At 37.1% G+C, this 26252-nt stretch overlaps 1 protein-coding gene across 1 annotated transcript in view; it reads left to right on the forward strand.

Annotated features, from left to right (window-relative positions):
- ADGRV1 (adhesion G protein-coupled receptor V1) overlaps positions 1-26252 on the forward strand; it is a 540475-nt gene that overhangs the window by 2665 nt on the left and 511558 nt on the right. The window contains exons 2-7 of the mRNA XM_057540356.1: positions 2549-2770; positions 17081-17265; positions 19292-19441; positions 20531-20626; positions 23799-23903; positions 25300-25413. Of these exons, the coding sequence (XP_057396339.1) occupies positions 2549-2770; positions 17081-17265; positions 19292-19441; positions 20531-20626; positions 23799-23903; positions 25300-25413 (872 nt within the window). The remainder of the gene's footprint in view (positions 1-2548; positions 2771-17080; positions 17266-19291; positions 19442-20530; positions 20627-23798; positions 23904-25299; positions 25414-26252) is intronic.

The raw sequence follows: 26252 nt of genomic DNA on the forward strand, positions 1-26252 counted from the left end.
TGGCAGTCTCAAGGGAGGCACATGTCTTAAATTGTGGTTGGCTTCTGCTGGGGCAAGCATTCCAAGAGGACTGGGCAGAAGCTTCAAAACTTTTTATGACCTAACCTCAGAAGATCCAGAATGTCACAATTATGCTACATTTTATTGGCAAGATTCAAGAAAAGAGGAGTTAGATTCCACCCTCAAAGGAGGAGTGGCAAAGAATTGGCAGCTATCTGTAACCTGTTGCCAGTGCCCTCATCCAATTTTAAAGTGGAATAATGCACTTCAGTTCCAACTTTCTATGATAGTAGACTCATACCAGCCATGTTATATATTCATTTAACTACTGTTTGTGAACACGGACATTTAAAAATAAAAATAGTATAATTTTGTATTAGTATACATAGTTATACATGTTATACATAGTATAATATTATATAGTTATATATATAGTTATACATATTATACATAGTATAATATCGTATTCATCCTACTTTTTAACCTTGAACGTTTTCTCATGCCTATAAATATTTTTATAAAAAATGTTTAAGGACTTCATATTGCTCTGATGCAGTACTTCTTAAAAAATAGGTCTTTGCACAAGGATTATCTACTGGTGTTACTGTATTAATGACAAAATAGTTTAAATTGTTTACTCCAAATTGCAGAGAGGTTAAGCAAACCAATATAAAGGGCTAAAGTAACTAGAGATCTGCTAAAGGAAAGGTATAACTGCTAATGGCTCATTACTTAACTAGCCATTAGGGAACTGTAAATGATTTAAGAAGTCAACTAATCAGAGACATTTAAAGTGAATTCCTGTCTTAGTTACTAAAAATAATTTCAACCTGGTGGAAATTACTACTTTTTGATACATCCTTATAGAAGCTATGATTTTTGTTAGTATTATTTGGGTGAATTAATAACAGTAATGCACAGTTATTGAGTAGTTACTCTAAGTTAGACATTGTGCTAAGAGTAGCTAGATGGAAGTGTCTAGGTAGTTGAAAATATGAATCTAGTTCTTCAGGATGTACATAGATACCAGTAGGGGTAAATTGTTCTGTGGTCATTATAGGCTTGGGAAATGATGGGTTAAATAAAGTTAAGTCTGCTGTGTTTAGGTCGTCTTGGTGCTTGTTGTTTGCTTTAAGTATTTTGAATATTTAGGAAGATATGTATAGTATCTATACAACTTTTTTTCTTAAACATAATTCACAACAGATTTCTTTAGTCTGATCAAAATGTGGGCATAGCATTGCATAGTATATTGGGGAATATTGGTTGGAGCTTACATGAGAATTTAAGAGTTGGACTTGGGAGTCTTTTATAGGGGTTAGGAAAAGTTGAGATTGCTAAGAGGGAAAGTTTAAATTTGATATTGAAGGGAAGGATAGAGTTGAGGTAGAAGCTTGAAGAGGAAGCAAGGTTGAGGACAGGGTATTGTTTGACTGCGTCTGGGGCACAGGGAGGGCTGGAAAGAAGGAAGGAGAGGGAGAAGAGAAAAGGTAGAGAAGAGGTAGAGAGACTAATAGGGGTAAAGTCTTAAGGAAGCATGAACGAATAGGGTCAGAAGCATAGGTGGTGGATTATTCTTAGCAGTATGGGTGTTCCATTTTGGGAGACAGTCATTGGTGATGGAGGAAGAGAGGGAATTTTGAGGGAAGGGAAATAAAATCCCTAAAGTGTTTGAAATATAAAATTTTAAATGTGGGCAGTTAGTATTAATAGGCATTCTGATGCAGTAACGAAAGCAAAGAAGAATAAACCTTAGTTTAATTTTGAATTTACTAAGATGTACAATCCATTTTCCAGTAACTGTTTACACATCCATGTGGAGTGCATAGTTGGGAGGCAAAAACTGATCTAAAGAGGATTTACCGGGGCTTCCCTGGTGGCGCAGTGGTTGAGAATCTGCCTGCTAATGCAGGGGACACGGGTTCGAGCCCTGGTCTGGGAAGATCCCACATGCCACGGAGCGGCTGGGCCCGTGAGCCACAGCTACTGAGCCTGCGCGTCTGGAGCCTGTGCCCCGCAATGGGAGGGGCCGCGATAGTGAAAGGCCCGCGCACCGCGATGAAGAGCGGTCCCCGCACCGCGATGAAGAGTGGCCCCCACTTGCCGTAACCAGAGAAAACCCTCGCACGAACCGAAGACCCAACACAGCCAAAAATAAATAAATAAATAAATAAAGTAAAGAGGATTTACCTTTCCTTTACCTAGGAAGAAACCCAAGAGGAAATTCTATTTTAATGTCTTGATTTTGGTCACGTTAACTGCTGTGTGCTCAGGCCTTAGACAATGCCTGGCACATAGTAGAGACTCAGTAAGTATTTTTTGAATGTTGTTGAGTGATGAATGAATGTTAGACACAGCCACGGTACAGCAGTAGGGTCCACGTGCCGCACATGGGTTTCCTTTGAGCTCTTTCAAACTTGTGTGCATGAACGAAAAGACTAAGGTCTTGAGAGGACTTGACAGTAAACTCTGTTGCTGGAGGGAGCTGGTTAGGGACTCTGTGAGCTGAAGAAGTGGTACAGTCCGTGCAGTGGCCCTCCTCTGAAAGGTGGTGCTGACCTGTGCTGGGAGCTGGGAGCAGTGTGGCACGAGGGCCACAGCCTGAGGCAGCAGGTCCAGGCAGATGGAGGAGGGCCAGGTTCAGACAGGGTACGGGGTTCTGAGGCTCAGTGGCAGCTGGAGCACTCGAGTCTGGGAGACACCAGAGCTTTTTTAGGAATGCATAATCCACTCGAATTCTTGGAGCATGCAAGTAAAGAGCCTCCAAGAGGTAAAACTGGATTTCCTTTTAGCATGATGCATGAGCCTTGAGTAGGATTTAATTTAATTTGGAGAAATAATGGCATGGTGACATATTTGCACCATGGTTGTTTTGGACTAGTTCATACTTATTACATACTAAGGATTCCAAGGAATTAATAATTTTCATTATATCATAGCTGTAAGAAAATTTTAATCAGATCTAACTCTGTCATTCTCCCAATGCCCAGCATAGTGCTGAAGTAGAGTTTGGGCTACATTTCAAACAACAAACACTATATCCTTTAAGAGGAAGAAAGAAGAGAAATATTTAATTTTGGAATACGTGTAGGCAGTGGATCATGGCCATGAAAGGCCCAAAAGAGTGGAAATTTAAGGTAAGAAAAGAAAAAAATTAGATGAGTTAGAAAGAATGCTTTGAGAAAAGCACAGATACAGTTACCAAGCATGTTTATGAAAGCAAGAAAGAGTCAAGTCAATATAGTTATTAGGCATTTACTTTTCTGTAAAGATGAGTTTAAATCAAACCTAACAAATATGTTATTTATAATGAAAAATCAGAAGATCTTTCAAAATGTTTTATACAGCTCAGACCCATCTCAATGATCTATTAATGATAAACTCCTGGGCTTTCCCTGAACTGGAAAAATTTCAAACTTTGACATAGAATTTTGAAATGATGCTCTGATAGATTTTATAACGTTAATAACATCTATCAGAACATTAGTCAAAATCCAGCCTGAAATGAGTTTACTCTGGAGTTAGTGGCACTTCCGGAGGTGCTTAACAGTATACAGTAAGTTCAGTGAAGAGTATTTTAGCATCTGGAAGTTTTGACCTGCTTGATAGGGATACTTTTGTTATCTACAAAGTGTTGTAGAGATTTATCAAAATGGATTTTTGGCTTTATCATGATGCTTTTTATTTGTAAACCAGTCTGTGTAATTGGACAGTGTGAGAAGGTTAATCTCAGTGATTTCCCTTAGAGATACAAGTATATCGACAAAACATGGTAGCATACTGAGGTGACATTAAATCTATTTCTCACAAGTTCAGTGTGTGTGAGACAGATGGAGAAATTTAATATTGAAAGGTCATTGGCTTCAAACTTTTTGGGATGGAAATGTTTGTAATCCAGTCTTAAGTTTTACAAGTTTCAAAGTTGCTGAGGACTATGGAAGTTGAAGGAAGAGTAGAAGGTGTTCAGACATTTTGGTTTCAAATTAGTTTTGTTTTAACATTAAAATTTTGAACAGTTCTTGAGGCCCTATGGAAAATTTGAAAATTGCTAATTGAAGGGGTTGGGTATCTAAATTTGTTTAAATTAGAAGAGGACTCCTGGCAGTTATAACAGATTGCATGGCATGTAATACCTTACAAATGGGAAAGAGGAATTACTCATCTGGACCGTAGGTGATTTTCTATCATTTTACCTAATTCATCTGAACGTTACATATTTAGGCAGTGTAGTTACTTTAAAGAAGCTATTTACTTTACCTTAACAAAATTTTGGTGAGACCAAAGAACTAAGGGCTTTTCCCCCCCTTTTTCTTGTTTTTTCCCCATATATTGTTTAGCTCGCACAATTCAGTTTTGTTTCATACTTAATAAGTGAAAGAGATTAACAGAAAACAGAATGTTATGAACAAAATTAAATAAAAGCCTACTTTTTATTAAAACAAAAGTAAAAATGATAATAAATTTTTAAAAACCTCCCTTCTGCTTGGAAACAAGAGAAAACCCAGCTCTTCTAAATAATCCTTGTTTTACCGAGGAACTAATATCTGCAGTAACAAAATTTTTAGAATATCATAACAGCAAAAACTTAGCTTATCAAAACCTATGAGATGCAGTCATAGCTATTCTTGGAGCAAAACCATAGCAGTAGAGGCTAAGGAGTAATGAAAACTAAAATAATTTTAAATTTATGAATCTTAAAAAAATACTATAATAAACCAGTCAGGATAGAGGAATTGATAAAGATTAAAGAAAAAATAGGTGAATTCAAAAACAGAAAATTTGTGGACTTGGTAAATAAATCCAAGGTCAAATTAGCCAGATAAAGTCAGTAGACTTACTACTTCATTTTACAGATGAGGAAGTAGACTCACAAGGTTAAGTGACTGCCTGAAGTAGCTCAAGAGTTTTATTAACAGAAGCAGTAATAAGCTTATGCACATATAACTTCAAAGAAATTGAGGAGCAAAATCTGAAATTGCTAATTAACCAACTATTTGGCAACATATCTTCATAATGACCCTATATTTTATTCTTTCTATTAGACTTCCATATGTATCCCTGAAAGGTACATATCTTCCAAGGATACATATGGAAGTATCTGCATCTTTCAATTAGATTCCATAGACAAGTTATTACAGAGTTACACTACTGTATCTAGAAGATGTTTTGATGCTTGATATAGTTTTTAATAAGTGGATGGATGGATGAAAGGAAGTTGAACTTGTTTGATTTAAAGGAAAGCAATAAGAAGCTTAAAAAAATAAAAGCGTAGTTGGCTGCACATAGTGACATCCTTCCAAAGAGTATAGTATGGAAAGGGGCAGAGGCAGGGGCCAGTAACTTTGCAGTGGAGAATCTGACAAATAGTATCTCAGTCAGGTGATCAAGGGCAGCAGCAACAGTGATGTCATTTTGATAGAATGTACCTTGGACACGATGTGAGGAGAGTGTCACTATGTCTGAAGTCTTCCCCATGACCCCAGTCTAATCATGAGAAAGTCATCAGATGAATTTCAGTTGAAGAACATTCTACAAAATACCTGGCCAGTACTTTTCAAAACTGCCAAGGTCATCAAAAATAAGGGGCTTCCCTGGTGGTGCAGTTGTTGAGAGTCTGCCTGCCAATGCAGGGGACACGGGTTCGAGCCCTGGTCTGGGAGGATCCCACGTGCCGCGGAGCAACTGGGCCCGTGAGCCATATTACTGAGCCTGTGCGTCTGGAGCCTGTGCTCCGCAACAAGAGAGGCCGCGATGGTGAGAGGCCCGCGCACCATGATGAAGAGTGGCCCCCGCTCGCCACAACTGGAGAGAGCCCTCGCACAGAAGCGAAGACCCAACACAGCCAAAAATAAATAAATAAATAAGTAACTTTAAAAAAAAAATAAATAAATAAGAAAAGTCTGAGAAACTGTCACAGCCAAGAGGAGCCTAAGAAAACATGACCACTAAATGTAACATGGTACCCTGGATGAGATCCTGGAACAGAAAAAAGACATTCGGTAAAAATTAAAGAAAATAAGAATAAAGTATTGACTTTAATTAGTTAAATTATGTGTTTTGTTTTTCTATTTCATTATGAAAATGATAAATATTTATTTATGAAATCATGATATAAAGTCATGGTGATGACCCAGCAGAAGCCAGGTGGTTAAAAGTGTGTAGTGTTTAAGCCTGAAGATATCACTGGGCTCTGGCACAAAGCGGTTGTGGCAGGGGTTTTGACCTCAACACACCTTCAGGGCCTCTTGGTCTGTCTTCTGTCTTTCTACCCTTTTTTTTTTTTTCCTCAGGAAGAATCTCACTTTACTACAGATAGAATACAAACCCATTCTTCTAACTCTGAAAAGTACTCTCTTTCTGGGTTGATAGGTTGGACCAGGAGGGTGGGCATTTCCCACGTTCCCAGACCTCCCTTCTACCTGTGCTTCCCATGCCAGGTACAGTGTTGTAGAGGTAGCTGATACTCTGGTTCAAGTTTTGCAGGTCATCCGGGAACATCAGGAACCCCACTATTTTGTTCTTCAAATACCATGTTGCAGTTCATTCCCCTTCTGACCTTGAAGTTAGAACCTGATGGGTTTTCATTGTGCTTTTTGAACTTTCCTAGGTTCTCAACATTTGCATTTACCACAGACATCCTCCTTTTATTCTAATGTTGCTGCTGTGAGGGTTGGTGGGTGGGAGGATGGTCTTTACACGGGCAGTCTAGGATACCCATTCTATTTCCTTTGGTCTCTTGACCATATGGACGTTGAAGGCCTAGAGCCTGGAATCTGGCACTTGGTGGCATGCTGGGATGAATTCCTTCCACTGAACCTGACAACTACCCCAGTGCTGTAGCTGTTCTTTTTTCCTCCCTTTAACAGTTGAGGGAACTTGAGGCCCAGAGAAGTGAATTGATTTGTCCAAAGTCACCCAGCTGGGAAGATGGTTGAGACTAGAGTAGAGCCCATGTCTGACTCCAGAGCCGGTACTTACCTCCTGCTTTAGAGGCATCTGTGGGCTCAGTACCCCCAGAGGCCTTGGCCGTGTCCAGCTACAGGCTTCATAGCATCTATAGCAGGATCTTCAGGTATAACAGGAATGCTTTCCCGTTGTCTTATAAAATCAAATTCCTGAAACTGCAGGGAGGCAGTCTGCAAAGTGTGTGAGTGTGTGTATCCATATGTATGTGTGGGCACACACTTGTGCTTGTTTTTCTACCTTTGATTGGCATAAATAGAAGAAATATTTTACTTTCCTCTTTGACCCTAGTCTGAGGAGACATTGGCAGGGTACTGGAGAGCAAATTGTCTGTCTAAATAACAGCTGCTGGACAGATCCAGCCAATTGATGTCATGTAAAAATGTGGACTCAGATTTGCCAGTTCTGTAATTTTTCAAAATAGTCTAGAAATCCATTTTTTAAAATGCAAAATATTCACATTTGATCTTGGCAAAAATTCTTTGTGTTATTTTGTAAACACAGTTTAGACTAAAAAACACACATCTCTAGGCTTCTTTGGGTTGAAACCTCTGGGTTTATATCATGAAGCTCTCTCCCTTACCTGCCATGAGTGCAAATAATTCATTTAGAAAATACAAGCACCTACATGCTCAGTAAAAACAGATGATATTCAATAACTAGGTACAGAATAGAAGGAAACTCACACAAAGTGGCTGAGAGAACCTTTCCCCACCTTTTTTCTTTAGGTTAATACTGAATCTCAGAGGAAAGACTAGAACTATTAGAGCTCTAATAGTGAGATCTTAATTTCAAAAAATTACTCTTGTGACTTTTGTCTTTGAGTTCTATGAAGAATTAAAAATTGTATTTGTAGAGAGTTATGGTGGCAAAAATCTGTCTTTAAATTCTTATAACCTCTTTTCATAATTTGAGAAATGGTTTATAGATTGTTTTGGAAGATGGAGGGGTGCCATCTAATGGTGGCTCAAGAAACCTTCCTTTAGACACAGGATCCTTGTGTTTCAAAGGTGCAGAAAGGCAAGTGTGTCTTAACTTCTCCTTGACAGAGCTGCCTTTCGCACACTCAGATTTGGTGGCTGCGTGAACATATCTTGACTTAATTTATCGCTTCTGAGTTTGTCTCAAAGGATTTAGTATAGTGAATCTTTCATTTTGCGTTTTGCCAAAGTGGCGTTGAGAGAGCACAATTGAAATCCATAATCTTCGAGAGCTCCGCATGTGTGCTCTAGAACTGAAGCATCTCTACACTGTTCATCCTTTTTCCTTGATGGGCATTTGTAATCCAGACATGAGCAGCTTGAATGGTTTTTGTGATATGCTTATTTGGTGACTTATGAAAATGAGAGTACGTGATCTCGTGGATAATGAAGAAATTTTACATAGAAGATAGATTCCAGAGTAAATACCAAAGCAACTTGGAGGTAACAGAGACTATAAAGAGAATAGAAAATTTAAAAAAATAAGTATTTTCTGAAAGGTAAAAGAGGTTAAAGGAAGAAGAACAGGATACCACTAAATTCTTATAAATTGAAAACACAGTGGCATAAATTAAAAAAAATTAGTAGAATTGAAATTTAATGATGAATTAAATTCTCTGAGAGGTCAGAAATCAAAGGATTGGAAATTAGAGAGAATTAAAGATTAGAAAATCATAGGGTTAGAGAATACCATTATCAAATAATAGGAGTTTCAGGATGAAAGAACAGTGAAAATGGAAGGAGGATAAATCATTGTGAAATAATATAAGAAAAATTTCCAAGTCTGTAGGATGTGTGTCAGATTGAAAGGAACTGACTGAGTGCTTAGCCAAATGGACAAAAATAAACCGATTCCAAGAAAAATCCTCTGCAATTTCATAACACTTTTGGACAAAGAGGAGAACATTCCAGAGAGGGGATGACACAAATATGCAAACAGATATAATACTTCAGAATCAGAATGATTTTGGATTTCTTAACAGCAACACTGTTCCATTGAAAACAATGGAACAAGGCTTTCAAAATAATGAAAGAAAACTGTTTTTACCTAAAGTTCTATACCCAGTGAACATATTAAGTGGAAGATTAATATTACAGTAATTTCTAATATGCAAGACCTAAAACATTTATCTCTACACACCCTTTCTTGGGAAGTTACTGGAGGATGTTCTCCATCAAAACAAGGGAATAAACCAAGTAAAACAAAAAAGAGGAAAACATGGAATCAGCAAACAGGAGATCAAACACAGGGAAGAATCAAAGGGAATCCTAGGATGATGTAAAAGGGGATCTCAAGATGGCTCTTGTGTTTCAGGTGTAGAGATCATGCTTAATGTAGGTCTTAATTAATGTAGGTTTGATAATGTGTGATATAGGAAAGTGCAGGTTTCCAGATTTGTGTCTACTGTTCCCTAGAGGGTGAATTGATAGGTATAGTAAAAGTCAGTGGAAACCATCATTTTATTGATGAGATCTACAATATTGATGGGGATGTAGTTGAGACAATAAATATGTTCCCATCATGAATGTCTACATCGAAGCCTAGTATTTACCTCTCTATTAACCACTGTCTTGAAAAAATGTGTTGATTCCTGTAGTCTGTATGTAGAAGAAAACAGAATTCGTTGCAGGCATTTTCTCCTATAGACGTACATTTTTTTTTTTTTTTGATGTGGACCATTTTTTTTTAAAGTCTTTATTGAATTTGTTACAATATATCTTCTGTTTTTATTTTTCTGGTTTTTTGGCCACGAGGAGGCATATGGGATCTTAGCTCCCCAACCAGGGATCGAACCTGCATCCCCTCCATTGGAAGGTGAGGTCTTAACCACTGGACTGCCAGGGAAGTCCCTAGACATACATTTTAATACGTGTATAATAGATTCTCTCATGAGAGACAGACGACATTGATAACTGTAATGGACTATGGGTAGAAGAAGCATTTGGCTGGTGGGGGCTGGAGTGAGGGAGACTGACTTTTTATTGTTTAATTTTTGTTCCTTTTTAATATTGTACTACCTCTACATATGTTAAAGATGACTAAAAATATATTCCTTAAAATTGTAAAGTAAGTAAAAAATAAAAAATAAAGGTAAGAAACATCATTTATAGTCTGAATAACTATGAGACTATTCCCTTTATCATTTTTTTTTTTTTTAAGATTTATTTATTTATTTGGCTGCGTTGGGTCTTCTTTGCTGTGCGTGGGCTTTCTCTAGTTGCGGCCAGCAGGGGCTGCTCTTCATGTGGTGCACGGGCTTCTCATTGCGGTGGCTTCTCTTGTGGTGGAGTACGGGGTCTAGGCGTACGGGCTAGTTGTGGCATGCGGGCTCAGCAGTTGTGGCTCGCGGGCTCTAGAGCGCAGGCTCAGTAGTTGTGGCGCACGGGCCTAGTTGCTCCGCGGCACGTGGATCCTCCCGGACCAGGGCTTGAATCCGTTTCCCCTGCATTGGCAGGCAGATTCTTAACCATTGCGCAACCAGGGAAGTCCCTCCCTTTATCATTTAAAAATATTTAGCATTTCCTCAATTTGTAACATTAAATTATTTTGCTTTTGAAAGTTGCACATTTAAATTCTATTTTGGTATGGAAGAAGGAAACGGCCAATTTTTTGTAGTACTCGCCAAATACCAGTAACACAAATTAAGAATTCTTAGAGGCTGAATAATTGATGATATGAATGATGAAACTTCTCTTGTTCCACAGGAGTAATTCTATAGTTTTAGAATGCTCTTTAGTAAATGTAATAGAATTCAAGTAATTCTAAACTTGAAAACCTTGCTCCATTAGGATCATATTTTCAGTATGAGTTACCTGGTGGTCACACCGTGGGAAGATGCTTGCTATGGCATTGACAAGGCAACAGCTGAAGCTGAATGGTCAATGTATCTCTTCAATTCATCACTAGTAATGTTTGTCTTTTCACCTTGTCCTGTCATTCACAGAGGTTGTACAGTTTTTATTGTGAAACTTAAAAAGACCAAGTTAACTTTCACATTGATGAAAGGTTATGTATGAAAGTTGATTACTTCAAAATCAGCAAAATCAGTTGAATTTTCCTGTTTTTCTTTACATTGTCATCTATTGGGTCCTGATTCTCATTTATATATTTTATTCTATTTTGTTTCTACAGACTTATCGAAACTTAAGGTAGAAGACTATTCCCATTTACTCAAAATATAGTATACTTGCTACCTTTCCTGAGGTACCTATTAATAAGAGGCAAGATGGGAGGAAGGTAATATCCTAGATGAACAGAATTTAGAATTCAGTGATTATTATAACATATTGTGGGAGCAGGTATTTTTTAATAAATGAAATTTAGTATGTTTCTGTGCTAAGTAATGCAAGTGAGGAATGAAATTAGCAACACCAGTAGATTTTCAGAAGGGAAGAAGAGCTAGGCATTAAGGGAAAAAAGCAAGAGAAAGGAATTAATGCCTGGCTAATTTGAAGAAGCATGATATTGGGGTTCCTTAGGACAATCAGAAGGGCATTAACTTTTTCTGAATCAGTGTGGTATACTCCTGTCCTGCTTTGTTCTATTGTGAAAGCATTTTTGGTTTGTCTACATGTCCTAAATTTCCTCACTAGTAATTGTCCATTTCAAGGTGGAGGGGATAATATTGTAGATGGTGGTAATAATTGCATGAGAACAGGAAAGATAGCTGGTGTGGTGTCCTTTCACAAATCTTTAGAAAAGACTGTGGCTGTTGAGTGTGAGAGGAGAGCAGGAGGGATCTTCCACTTGGAATATCCTAACATGAGTTCACAATGTCACAGGTTTGAATTTTTTTTTTTTTTTTAAATATTTATTTATTTATTTATTTATTTATTTATGGCTGTGTTGGGTCTTCGTTTCTGTGCGAGGGCTTTCTCCAGTTGTGGCAAGCGGGGGCCACTCTTCATCGCGGTGCGCGGGCCTCTCACTATCGTGGCCTCTCTTGTTGCGGAGCACAGGCTCCAGATGCGCAGGCTCAGTAATTGTGGCTCACGGGCCTAGTTGCTCCGTGGCATGTGGGATCCTCCCAGACCAGGGCTCGAACCCGTGTCCCCTGCATTGGCAGGCGGATTCTCAACCACTGCGCCACCAGGGAAGCCCACAGGTTTGAATTTAATGGATAAATATTGATGCTGGAAGTGACCGAATATCCAAACCAAGCTGGCTATAGCAGAAAATGTAATTTATTGCCTCAGCAACTGAAAAGGCAAGGGTAAAACTGGATTCAGTAACCTGAGCTTGATTATCAAGACTTGGCTCTTCTCCACCTCTTAGATCTGTCTTTGGCTGTGTTGGCTTCATTTTCACACTTCATAGAAAACTGGCCCCAATCAACATGATCCTGAATCCAGCAGTAGAGGGAATCTGCATCTTTATGCTTAAGCAAAAGTCTCAGAATTGTCTTTTAAAAATTTTTTTTAAATTTTATATTGGACTATAGTTGATTTACAAGGTTGTGTTAGTTTCAGGTGTACAGCAAAGTGATTCAGTTATACATATACATATATCTATTCTTTTTCAAGTTCTTTTCCCATTTAGGTTATTACAGAATATTGAGCAGAGTTCCCTGTGCTATAAAGTAGGTCCTTGTTGGTTATCTATGTTATATATAGTAGTGTGTATATGTTAATCCCAAACTCCTAATTTATCCTGCCCCCCACCCCCACCCCAGCCTTTCCCCTTGGGTAACCGTAAGTTTGTTTTCTAAGTCTGTGAGTCTGTTTCTGTTTTGTAAATAAGTTCATTTGTATCATTGGTTTTTTTTAGATTACACATATAAGTGATATCATATGATATTTGTCTTTCTCTGTCTGACTTACTTCACTTGTGTGATAATCTCCAGGTTCATCCATGTTGCTGCAAATGGCATTATTTCATCAGAATTGTGTCTTGTTGGCTTTGATGTCCTGATCTAAATCCTTTGCCCATCCCTGTGGGTATCCTGGAACCAAGGGCCATCTCTTGTGGGTCTTTGTGTCCTCAGTGATTAGCACAGGTGTTATACAATGTATAGTAGGCACTCAGTATACAGATGTTATACCAAACTGTAAGCTGCTCTTCTGAAAGCAACCAGTTTGCATTGTTAGAGCTGTTCTAATATATTCCTGATTTTAGTTTTGAAGTATTTTTTGTAGAATTAGGTGACTTGTTCTATAGGCTGAATATGATTACTAAAATGCAAGAACCTGAGACTTTGTGTCTGCATGCTATCAGGACTCTATGGAAACTTCATAGTATAATCCAGGAAATAAGTAAGAAAGTAACCTAAATCTCATATTGTTTTAACACAATAAGAGATTGATTAAGAGATAAGAGATCTACTGGCAGGAACAATTTTCATTTTTTTTTTTTTTTTTTTTGAATCATGCTGAGCAGGAGTGGGAGGTGTGAGGGTAACATGGATGATAGCTGGAAATGAGAGGATTTGAATGTTGGAATATCATGCCATTGCAGAGCAGAGGAATGATTCAGTGAAGCTAAAATTATTCTTTCACAATTGTGACAGAATATGAATTAAGCACATAATGATCTTTAAACATATGTGGTTTGAAATTCATTTTATAGAGACGTTTAAAATAGGTGGTCTTGTGGGTCATGTAAAACATTCATTAAATCTAATAAGAGAAAAGTGACCTGAAATAGACGTAAGCCTTATGTGTTGTGTCAGTTACTAATGCCTAGTTTTCTGAGTTTAATAAAGGGAATTCCAAAGACTAGATTTTTAGTATGATAGAGGAAAATGTACCTAGTTACCCTAAAAAAGAAACTATTCAGCATTTGTGTAATTATGCCTGTCTTCTAATGGGAACTTCACTTTCAAAGCTTTTGCTTCATCTTCTAACTTCTATTGAATGCCAACTTTGCCTCAACAACTTTTCTTACAAGTTGAAAAGATGAAAGCAGAGGAGATTCAATTATCAATGATGTCACAGAATTGGAGGCACTTCCAGTGATGCTTGTTTGTTCATTTTGCATAATCTCAAAACTCACTGATGTGAGTCAATTTAAAATGAGTTTACTGACTTAACCACAAGATCTAATTGCCGGGGAGACTGCAGGAATGCACCATTTGAGCTCATTGGTCCTGACATTAAAAGATGTTAAATATTTAAAGTAGTCAAGAGAACCATAGTTTTAGTTAAATAAATTTCATGTTTCTCAGAATAATAAGGTGCAGACTTTTAGGAGATGCGTTAAGTATGCAATTTTATGGTAGTTTTGGTTGTTGCGCATGAGTTTAAAATAGTAGAATGGTTGGAAACATGTAGCATAAATTACCTACCATGTTATTAAAGGCAGAGAGATGTGTGATTTGTAGGAATAACGTGTAAGAGGCAGTCTAGTGTGGTTATGGGTAGAGAGTCTGGAGGTAGACTCCTGGGTTCAAATCCTGCATAGCCACTTACTTAGCCAAGTAACACTGCCTGTGTTAACTACTCTGTCTGTGCCTTAGTTCCCTGAGCTATAGAATAGGGTTAATGATACTAGCACCTTCTTCACAGAGATGTTGTGAAGATTAATTGTGTTATTGTGTATAAAGTACATAGAACAACACTATATAAGCATTTGCTGTTATGATTACGTTCTATAGGTCATGACATTTTTTTCTTCAGGATATATGGAATCTTAAAATGCTATATAGTAATATGTAGAAAAATATATGAGGACGTCTGCAGTAAGTTCAAGCGTATTGCATTGAAAAATTCAGTAATTAACTTAAAGCTACAAATGTGATCTATTTCATGTCTCCTCCAAGACAGGTCCCTCATAATTTCTCACACTCTTGGATAATGTATTTAAAAGGGTGTCCCAAGGACCAGTTGTATTAGAATCGATAGGGCTGTCTGTTAAATGCAGATTCCTGGGCCCACCCTAAACTCACTGGATCAGAATTTCTGGGTTTGCAAATCAGCATTTTAACAAATGTTGGAGGTGATTGTTATGCATGACAGATTTTGGGAACTTATGTTCCCAGTCATACATGATTTGCCCTTCTCATGCTATAACTCACTTTTTCTTACTTAGAACTTCAGGTGTCATCTTATTTCTCTTAGCTCACGGTTCTATTACATCTCATGTTCAAGGAATTGAGATTTTTCTTTCAAAATTGCAACAGACCAAAGTTGTCTTTTTCTTACACATCCAAGGCCTGGCTTGCTACCTCCTCACCCCTCCATCCTGTATTCTCTTTCTTGTCCCTAGTTTCTTTCTTTCCCACTATTTGTCATAAGTGAGATGTAACATCATCCTGGCTTTAGAATTCCACAAAAGATCTTCAGTTGTCTCTGGTTTAGCCCAGAGCTCCCAGTTTCCCGCCTTACCTAGGCTTTCTCCTGTTTTCCTTCTCTTTCATCTTTTTTCTTTCCTTCTCTCTCAGTACACACTCCTGGCTTAGAAGTCGAGGAAGAGTTGGTGAGGGAGAACTATTTTATTTCTTCTCCCAAGTCCCTTAGCCCCATGGCAGCTTTCTAAGAGAGAAGGCACAGGTGTAAAAAATGCCTCAGTGCTCCAGAATCTCTGTCCCTGTTGGTCTACGTCTGTTTCCTGGACTCTATCTGAACTCTGCATCCCTGTCTATGGATTTTGCAGCCATAAACATGTGAGACATCATTAGGCAATCCCAGACTGCATTGTTTGAATACACTCGACTGAGAAAATTGCATTTTAACCCTAAAATATATCAAGAGCTCGTTTATGTGGTAGTTCCTAAATAGAAAGCCATGTTTCGCCATGTGGAAATACCAGATACATGAAAATTTTATTACATCTTGACCAAGGTAAAGATTAATAGGAAGCATTTTGGCTCATAGAGTACATAATGCAACTCTTCTTTAAAACGCATGAACTTGTTACGTTCGTGTGACTGATCACATAATCCTTTGGAATCTTCATGATCCGTGAGATAAATTGTTCACATTTTTAGAGGTACATCTACATTACAAAATAGCAGCTCTTTCAAGAGGCCACTGCACTGTTATGCTTTTGAAAACACTTGAATTACACAGTGTTAAAAGTAGGAACAATATTGAAGACTCATAAACACACACATTGTACTAAGAAAACTATAAGAGTTATGGAAAAGAAAGAAACACTTTGCCAAATTTCCTTAGTTTTAAAGCAACATGGACATTTTCTAAGAAGTGATATTAGTATTTTAGTTAGTAAAATGGGAGAAATTTAAGTCCTGGAAATTGACGTGTTCTTTGAAAGGATTAGCATTTCCTTGAAATAACTAAAAAATTTTAAAAAGCATTCTCAAGACAAAACTATGGGAAAAGTAGATACAAACAAGATACAAACTTTTAGCTTCAACTGCTTTATGTAACAGTTCCAAGAGTTTGCTCATATTTGTATAATCATCAAATAAATAATGTCCCATTAAGGTTATCAATCCATTTGGTAATTTTTAGTTTTGGCTTGTATTTTACGGTTTGATTTGGGGGAAGATGGGCTTTAATTCAACTTTCATGTTGCTGCTTAGGTTTTACTTAGAATAAATTGGAGGGACTTTTTTTTTTTAAAGATTATTCTTTTTTAAATTAATTAATTAATTTGTTTTTATTTTTGGCTGTGTTGGGTCTGTGTTGCTGCACGCGGGCTTTCTCTAGTTGCGGTGAGCGGGGGCCACTCTTCGTTGTGGTGCACGGGCTTCTCATTGTCGTGGCTTCTCTTGTTGCAGAGCACGGGCTCTAGAGCGCAGGCTCAATAGTTGTGGTGCACGGGCTTAGTTGCTCCACGGCATGTGGAATCTTCCCGGACTAAGACTTGAACCCATGTCCCCTGCATTGGCAGGTGGATTCTTAACCACTGCGCCACTAGGGAAGCCCTGGAGGGACAAATTTTTTAATAAACTAAATTTAATAAATAAGTTTAAGGCAAGTTATAACTATTATGTTAATATGTAAGTTAAATAACAAAAAGTACTTATGGATAGTAAACAGTACCGCAGAAGAGGGTTGTGATTTTTGACTTACTTCTGTGATCACACATTTGAATTGGATGGCTTAATATTTGATGGATTTTTATGTCTTAGTTGCTTACTAACTCTTCATTCTTATCTGTAGGTAATGCAACGTAATGAAAATATATTGGATATATTTTGTGAACAAAATCTTTTTTTTTTTTTCCCCTATAGGGATGCCCTCTGCATCTTTATTAGTAAATCTTCTCTCAGCTTTATTCATCCCTTTTGTGTTTGGAGAAACAGAAATAAGGTTTGCTGGACAAACAGAATTTGTAGTTAATGAAACAAGTACAACAGTTATTCGTCTTGTCATTGAAAGGATAGGAGACCCAGCAAATGTCACTGCAATTGTATCGGTAAGAAATGACAGTAGTTCTGTTTTTATGGAAATAGATAGGAAATGTCTTAGTTTCAGTGATAAGAATTTTTTAACTCTTTGAGATTGAGTAGTTCCATTATGATAAACAATTTGCAGATAAACGATTTATTCCTTTTATATCTGTTAGAAGTTTATAGAGTGCTCTAAGGTAGCATGTGCATTTGACAGTAAAGATATAGTATTTTAAAGATATAGGCTGATTATTTTTAAATGTTCATATGTTTATTTTAAAACAAATAAAACCCCAAGATATGAAGAAGTATTTCTAAGTAAAAGAACATTTTATTTTGGATAACTTGGATTCTCGTTATCTCTGCTTGGATTTATTACTTAGTATCAGGTGGCTTAGAGAAAATATGTGAAATATTTAAATGTAGAGAAATGGCAATTAAAAAAAAACGCTTCTTATGTCAGAGAGCTCCTTTTTTGGGAGAAATTAAGTATATTAAGTAGCAGTTAGATGGAATTTGTTAAACTATTGCTCTATCTTGCACACAGTTTAGTTAGTAGATAGATTATATGTACATGTATTTGTGTTTGTGTTTAACCAGAAAATCATGTCATATGACCACTAAGGACATTGATATATTTGAGGCCCAAACTACTTGGAATTTTTATTTTAAAAAATAAGTTTTTAAACAATAGGTTAAATCGTCACATTGGGAATCACTGTAAAAAGAGACAAAGAAGAAAAACTATCTATGAAAGAAACCCAGTATTATAATTTTGTGCATTGCTTTTAGTTTTTAATTTATGACATGTATATATATTTATTGAATTTATTTTTAGTTTGAGTATATATTATATTTGATAACTTTTTACATATAATTTTGATCATATCCTAATAATTTTTTCAGGTTGCTCTGTCGTATTCACAACTTTCCTTGATGGTGGGGTCATCATTTCCCAATCATTTCTCAGCAGTTTTTCATAGAGCTTGCTTCCAATTTTTGCTGTTGTAAATATTGCTCTGATGAAACTGTTTGCATACATATCAATTTTTGTATATTTTGGATTGTTAAATGATTTTTTTGGTTGGATTACTGTGGTTTTTCTCTTTATTTGTATCAGTGTCTCTTGATATTTAATGCTTTCTAAAAAGACTGTGCCACTTTTTTTGTGTCACTTTTTATATTAAGGTATGAAAACAAGTTTTCCAACACCCTTAACAACTTACTTGGATTTTTCAGGTATTTAAAACTAACTTTATTTTGTAAATGAGAACTAGAAATTGACTACAATATCCCTATAGACATCCTTCATTTTTAGTTTATACTAAATCATGTTTTTTTCTAGTAGCTAAGTTATTCATTTTTGGTTCTTTGGCAGAAGAAATCTCATTTGGATTTGCACAAGAAGTTGCTCCATTATAATTTCATAATTATTGCTCCCTTGAGAATCTTAGCAATGCTGATGTTACAGAATGAGGTATTAAAAAGTTTTGAGGAAAAATTTATAATGACTAATAAATTGGTATGCTAAAAGAATTGGGTCCTTATTGGTGTTGTGGGAGAATATAAATAAAACTTCAGGTTTAAAGTTTTGGAAAGAGTAGTTTCTTTAAGACTGATAGGGAAATAACTGATTTTCCTGATATATTTTGGCAGGCTACTTACACCTCTTCTTTGGGAGAGTTTTAGCTACAATTTGTCTTCCCTGTTAGGTTTGCTGTAATCCACTTCAGATCAATCAAGAGACGGAGAAAAAAATTTCACATCATTACTTTCCTATATAATTATTACTTTTCTATGTAATGATTCCTTTACCTTCTAGAGCGTAAACAAATGTTTTTATGTAGAATCATTTCTTCTTATAATGCTTTTTTTAAGGTGATTTTTATTAGTTGTTAGATATTTGTTTTGTTTTTCCACATCCTGTTTATAAACATCAGTGTCATTTGATGATTCATGTTTTTTTTGCCTGTTGATTGCTCTAATTAGCATCAATTTTGCTTGTCCTAACACTGTGTTATGTAAGAACTGTCTATGTTTTGCATTTGATAGCTGTATGGAGATGACACCGGTGACTTTTTTGACACATATGCTGCAGCTTTTATACCTGTTGGAGAAACGAATAGGACAGTGTACATAGCAGTATGTGATGATGACTTACCGGAGCCGGATGAAACTTTTATTTTTCACCTAACTTTACAGGTAAGTCCTTTTTTCCCAGGTAAGCTTAAACTCATAAAAATCTTACAACGCTTAAAAATAATTTTCTCTAGAGATGAGCCAACTTAAGTGCCTGGTGGTGGTTTTCATAGAAGCCAGAACTGACAATCTCTTCGGCAATTCCACGGTCTGGTTATTCCTCAGACAATCTTGTTTAGAAGATTCTACAGCTAGTTTTTGGATTAATTCAGCTTATTTAGGAATTGCCATGACAGATGCTCAGGAAAACCTTGTCTTCCCTTTGGCCCTTTTCTCTTTTATCCCTCTTCTGCTACCAGATGCACAAAGAATGACCGTGACTTCTGAGTTCAAAGGAGAAGGGTACAAAAAGCAGGCTTGGCAGTGGGAGGTCCCTGTGCCTTAGAATAAATTTGGAGCGCCCCTGGGAAAAATGCTTGACTAGCCTAAGGTTTAATTGTCCTTTATGGCTGAGGCAGTGACGGCTAACACTGCTCTAGTTAATTTTTCTGAAGTGAATTGAGAATTTTTTTAGAATGACTGGGTTGGTGTGATTAAAATTTTTGTGAAAATGGCACTTGAAGCGGTCATGTTTTACTTTTGTAAGACACTCTTTTTTCGTATTTCTTTATGCTGCTATTGAATATTAATAGAAATGTAGCAAACTCTTCCCATATTTATTAGAAAAATTGCTTTAATAGTTTAGCTTTAATTTGGTTCTATGATTTATAGAATAACTAATTCTTAAGTTTCAGCACCTTCTATATAGTGTAAGAAAAAATCACATATGAATAGAATTTCATACTGTTACTTAATTGTCTGTTATATTAGTAATGAAATTAGAATATATTGCTAGCCAGTGATTATTTATAGTTATAACAATTTATATTTTAATAGTGATTAATGGTTTTCAAAACTCTTTTGAAGAATTCTTGTTTGGAACTTAACCATGTTGACTTAGTTTTAATATATTTTCTTAATCTGTGCATTAAAAATATACTTGTATTTTTATTCATATTCTGAATGATTATGTAAAGACCAAAATCCTTTTAAAATAATCTTTTTTTTCCTCTTATGTTTAATTTCTTAATTTACTTTGGGCTTTTATTTTAGAAACCTTCAGCAAATGTGAAGCTTGGATGGCCAAGGACTGTTACTGTGACAATATTGTCAAATGACAATGCATTTGGAATTATTTCATTTAATATGGTACGGTTATAATTTGATTAATATTGTGGTTGCTTAGATAATAGTCTATTAAATTTTTTGATTACTTTCTATGCTACCTAGAATCATCCTGTCTTTTGATACATAAATAAAATTTGCTCTAACTCCGTCTGTATTCCACATTCTGTAGACTGTCCTTTTGTTTTACCTAAGATTTCTACGAAATGGGGGGACCCCTATGATCATGGTCATCTCTTGCCCTAATCTCTTTCTGCTGATCATTTCACCTGACTCATTTGTTACCTCCTCTGGTGGTCTCTAACTCAGATGTTGTCTTTGTCAGTTTGGTCTGCTATAACAAAATACCATAGACCGGGTGGCTTAAAAACAACAGAAATTTATTTCTTACAGTTATGGAGGCTGAGAAGTCCAAGATCAGGGCTTTAGCAGATTTGGTGTTTGGTGCGGGCTGACTTCCTGGTTCATAGACAGCTGTCTTTTTGCTGTGTTTTCATGTGGTGGAAGGGGCAAGAGAGGTCTCTGGGGTCTCTTTTATAAGGATACTAATCCCATTCATGAGGGCAGAGCCCTCATGACCTACTCCCCTCCCAAAGGCCCCAACTCCTAATAACATCACTTTGGGGGTTAGGATTTGAACATGAATTTTGGGGGGGACACGAACGTTCAGTCTGTAGCAGATGTTGTAACACAGTTCCTTGTGCTTGATGTCCCCAACTGGCACTTCAAAGAGCATTGTCTGTTAGCCTCCTCTGAAAGTTTGGAGTGATTCGAGACAAGAAAAATATATTGAGGGCTTCCCTGGTGGCGCAGTGGTTGAGAATCTGCCTGCTAATGCAGGGGACACGGGTTTGAGCCCTGGTCTGGGAAGATCCCACATGCCGCGGAGCAACTGGGCCCATGAGCCACAATTACTGAGCCTGCGCGTCTGGAACCTGTGCTCCGTAGCCAGAGAGGCCGCGATAGAGAGAGGCCCATGCACTGCGATGAAGAGTGGCCCCCACTTGCCGCAACTAGAGAAAAGCCCTCGCACAGAAATGAAGACCCAACACAGCCCTAAATAAATAAATAAATAAATAAATAAAAATTAAAGAAAAAATATATATATTGAAAAAACACTGAAAAAACCTATAGTAAAACTTACTATTGAATAGCAGACGTTATAGCTCTTAATATAGTTATTCTATATTTATTCCCTACCCTGAGATTTTCCTATTAATTAATATTTCTTGAAGGTTAAAACTCCATGTCATCTTCCTCAGTTTTGCTCAACAGTTCATTTTTTTCTCCTTTATCACCAAATTCCTGTGTCCCTGGCCAGTCCTATGTTCAGAGGGTTTTGTTCTTTAGAAAAAAACACACAACACAGGTCCCCCCACCCTTGAGAGAAATTGTTTTCAGCTCTGAAATAAAACAAAATTTATCTCAAGTAAAATTGGATATTGCAAGTAAGTTTTAGTCTACAATAAACTTCCTGGTGTGGAGTCTTTTTGAATCATGTTACTAATTACCATTATAAAAGGTAATGTGACACTCCCCAGCTTTTTATTTATTTTCCAATTTAGGTTGCTACTTCAGTTGGTGTATTGTATGTCATTTTCTTAGCACCTTGAATTATCTTTGAAACAAGGTGAGCTATAGATAAATAGGACCATTATAGTTGCAGTATCTTTATTCAAATGGATATGTGAATAATGCCAAGGTAGTAGACGTTTTGTAACTTCCATTATATCGACATTTACAAAAATTAATAATTAATCAATTAATCAATCGCTTCTATTTGAATGATATGGAATTTTTAGTTAATTATGAACCAGGCTCCCTTAATTGCTTAATTTTTCTCCCTACTGCTTTTCCTCTACACTCACTCCCAACTTTCATCCCCCACCTCAGACTGACTTGTTTAAAGGTTTCTTTCCTTCTTTCTTTTGACATTAAATATCTTAGCCTCTGGGAGTGAGTCCTAGTCTCTAGCATTGGTTCTAGGTCCCTGACTGTTGTGGTCTCAGAGCTGCCAGGAAGCCTATGACTGGGCACCTGCCCTGTGTGATTAAAATTAAACTAAGTAACTGTTGAGCTCACAGTCGTTACTACATAGGCTGGCTTTGATTTCCAGACTGGATAATGATTATATCGATGATGAAGGTAACGATGATGATGATAACAATTATAGCCAACATTTGCTGGGTCCTCACTATGTGACATGTACTAGGATAAGCACTTAGACGTGAATTATCTCATTGACACCTCATCACAACTGTTTGAGACAGGCATTCCTATTCCTGTTGATGGATGGGGATACTGAGACTTAGTGTCACCTGCTGCCTTAGCTAGCGTGTACCTGCTCACTCATCTCTTCTGCCCTGCCATGCCAACACTTTGCAACATTTGAAGCCCTGGCTTTTTCTTCCCCTCAATGATCATGTCCTGAAAAAAGTCATTAGCAGATGTCTGTTTTCAGTGGCTAGCTGACCAATGAGGAGGGAGCAGTGGTTGGGAGCAAGGCTGAACTGTAGTCCCAATGAGCTGCCCTGGTTTGGAGGCACAACTCATTTCTGTGACCTCCTGGGCCCCTGGGAGCATTTGAGTTCATCATCTTTCAATGAGATAACCTTTAAGATTCCTCAGCGGAGCAGCTACTTGTTGCTGGAAGCAGGACAAGAACCTACATCTTTTGCCGGACTAGTTTTATGTTCCCTTTATACTATTATTTTAACCTTTTTTTTTTATTTTTAAAATATTTATTTATTTATTTATGGCTGTGTTGGGTCTTCGTTTCTGTGCGAGGGCTTTCTCCAGTTGCGGCAAGCAGGGGCCACTCTTCATCGCAGTGCGCGGGCCTCTCACTGTCGCGGCCTCTCCTATTGCGCAGCACAGGCTCCAGTCGCGCAGGCTCAGTAGTTGTGGCTCACGGGCCCAGTTGCTCCGCGGCATGTGGGATCTTCCCAGACCAGGGCTCGAACCCGTGTCCCCTGCATTAGCAGGCAGATTCTCAACCACTGCGCCACCAGGGAAGCCCTATTTTAACCTTTTAAGCGTTATTAGCTACAGTTAGTGAATGCTAGGAAACCCCACATTTTTAGAGCACAATGTGGATTGATTTGTCTGTGGAAAATTAGGATTGCTAACGTAACAGTTTGCATGAGCTCCTGCCTCTGATTGATCAGCACCTGATGGTCTTTGCTCTTCCCAATAGCCTTTCTCAATCACAGTGCGTGAACCCCGGGGCAGAAATGAATCTGTGCCTCTTACTGTCATCAGAGAAAAAGGAACCTATGGGATGGTCACTGTGACTTTTGAGGTAAGTTTACTCTGAAATCATTTTAAATGGTAACGCTTCAGAGTTCATACCAGACGGCTGTAATTTTAAAATCAAGGTCCTTTGTATAATAAACATGACTCTTAATGAAATAAAATAAAAGTAAATACTTTGATCATCTGGTAAATTTCATGTTTAATATAAAACTGTTTTCCTTGCTGCTTGGATGTACTGTGCTTACGTGAAACACAACATATCATTTTAGATTACAGGATAATAATAAACCACAAATTTAATAATAATAATGTTAATTCTGTAAAATTCATAGAACATTTATGATAAATCTTCTCAAGGATATAAAATTTTAAAATGCTCATGGGTTCCTTAGGCTTATATAAAATTATTTAATATGTAGTCTTCCCCCATATACATTCCCCATTTTAAAAAATACACTTAATGGATGGTGTTAACAGCAGTTGTACTCCAAAATTTGGAAGAAAATTGGCTGTAGAAATGATAAGGCATCATCAGGTTATAGTGTTTTCAACTCTCTATGGATGTCTGAAGTTATTTTATTAGCTCTTGAGCCTTCTGTTATGTTGAAATAATTACAGCTAACATTTGTGGAGCACTTAATATTGCCATATACTGTTCTAAGTGCTTTACACTGATTATCGCTGCATGTAAACTGCAGCTCTTCCCAGCACTCAGTCTCCCTCATGCCCTTTAAAATTTTTTCTCCATAGTACTTACCATCATTGGACACACATTTATTTATCTTCCATTTGTTCCCTTTCATTAAATGTAAGGTCCTGGTGGGTAGAAAGTTTGCCTTGTTCCCTGCCATATCCTTAGTACCTAAAAGAGGGTTAGACACAGAGTACTTAATAAGTACTTTTCAAAAGGAATATGATTTTATTAAATATTCATATCTAGCCTGGAAAGTGGACATTATTACGCTCATGTTAGGAAAAAGCTGGACAGAGTGTATTAAATACCTTGCCCAAGGTTACACCGCCAGTGGTGGAATTGGTCTTTGATTCCCTTACTTAAGAGAATACACTAATTGTGAGTACATTCCACTCAAGAAAAAGTACGTATAAGTTTTTTTCTCAGGTTTAATAGTATGGTTGAGAAAAAAAGAGAAAGCTCTTAGAAACCATGTAGTTTAATGTAATTATAGTCAAGATCTGTAATTATATTACAGGCCTTGACTGTTAGTTAGAAGAGCAAACTTAATATAGGTTAGTATCATTCTTCTTCTTTTTTTTCTTTTTGGTGGAAGTACCAGGATATACTTATTTATTAAAAATTTTTTTAAAGTATCATTCCTCTTGCAAAACATTTTTAACTAAATATATCAGCTGATATCACAATAATGCTTTCTTATTCTTCTGAAATATTTCATGTTTATTGATGGCACTGTGTTTCCTTGCAGGTAGAGGGTGGCCCAAACCCACCTGAAGAAGATTTAAGTCCAGTTAAAGGGAACATCACTGTTCCTCCTGGCAGAGGAACAGTAGTTTATAACTTGACAGTTCTCGATGATGAGGTAGGATGTGTTAAGTGCTTAAAAGGGACAAGGCCTCTCTCTGTGTTACAGACATGTTAGAGAATATTATGTCAAGTATTAACGCAGTGGTTAAGAACCCGCCTGCCAATCCAGGCGTCATGGATTCGAGTCCTGGTCCAGGAAGATCCCACATGCCGCAGAGCAGCTACGCCCATGTGCCACAACTACTGAGCCTGCGCTCTAGAGCCTGTGAGCCACAACTACTGAAGCCCGTGCGCGCCTGGAGCCCGTGAACTGCAACAAGAGAAGCCACTGCAATGAGAAGCTTATGCACCGCAACGAAGAGTAGCCCCCGCTCGCCGCAACTAGAGAAAGCCCACACACAGCAACGAGGACCCAACGCAGCCATAAATGAATGAATGAATGAATAAATTTATTTATTTATTTATTTATTTATTTTTAAAAAGTTTCATTTTAACAGTGTCATCATTTTGCCTAACAGTGACTCTTATAGCTTGTTCTCCAGAGAGACATGATATGTATTTTGAAAATCATGTGATTGGTATCATATGTTTAAATCTTGAGATAGAAACTGTTCAGAGAGAAGCAAGAATAATTTGACATGATTGAAAACTAACAATTTGTATGTGATGTTAATGTAGTTTTCCAGATTCTTATATGTTATCAGACCTCGAATACTGCTTCTGACCCTACCCACCTGATGAAACTAGTAAGAACTAGTTTTTACTGTCAGATCTTTAGTTATCTAAAGATTGATCAAGGTTGAAAGCCATTATACTGACACTTCCTTACTTGTTCTTATCATTGCTTTATCTAAAATATGTTGTTTACCTTTGGAAAATATTTTAGTAAATAGA

Source organism: Balaenoptera acutorostrata, chromosome 2 (genome assembly GCF_949987535.1).
Source record: "Balaenoptera acutorostrata chromosome 2, mBalAcu1.1, whole genome shotgun sequence".
Classification (NCBI taxonomy): Eukaryota; Metazoa; Chordata; class Mammalia; order Artiodactyla; family Balaenopteridae; genus Balaenoptera; species Balaenoptera acutorostrata.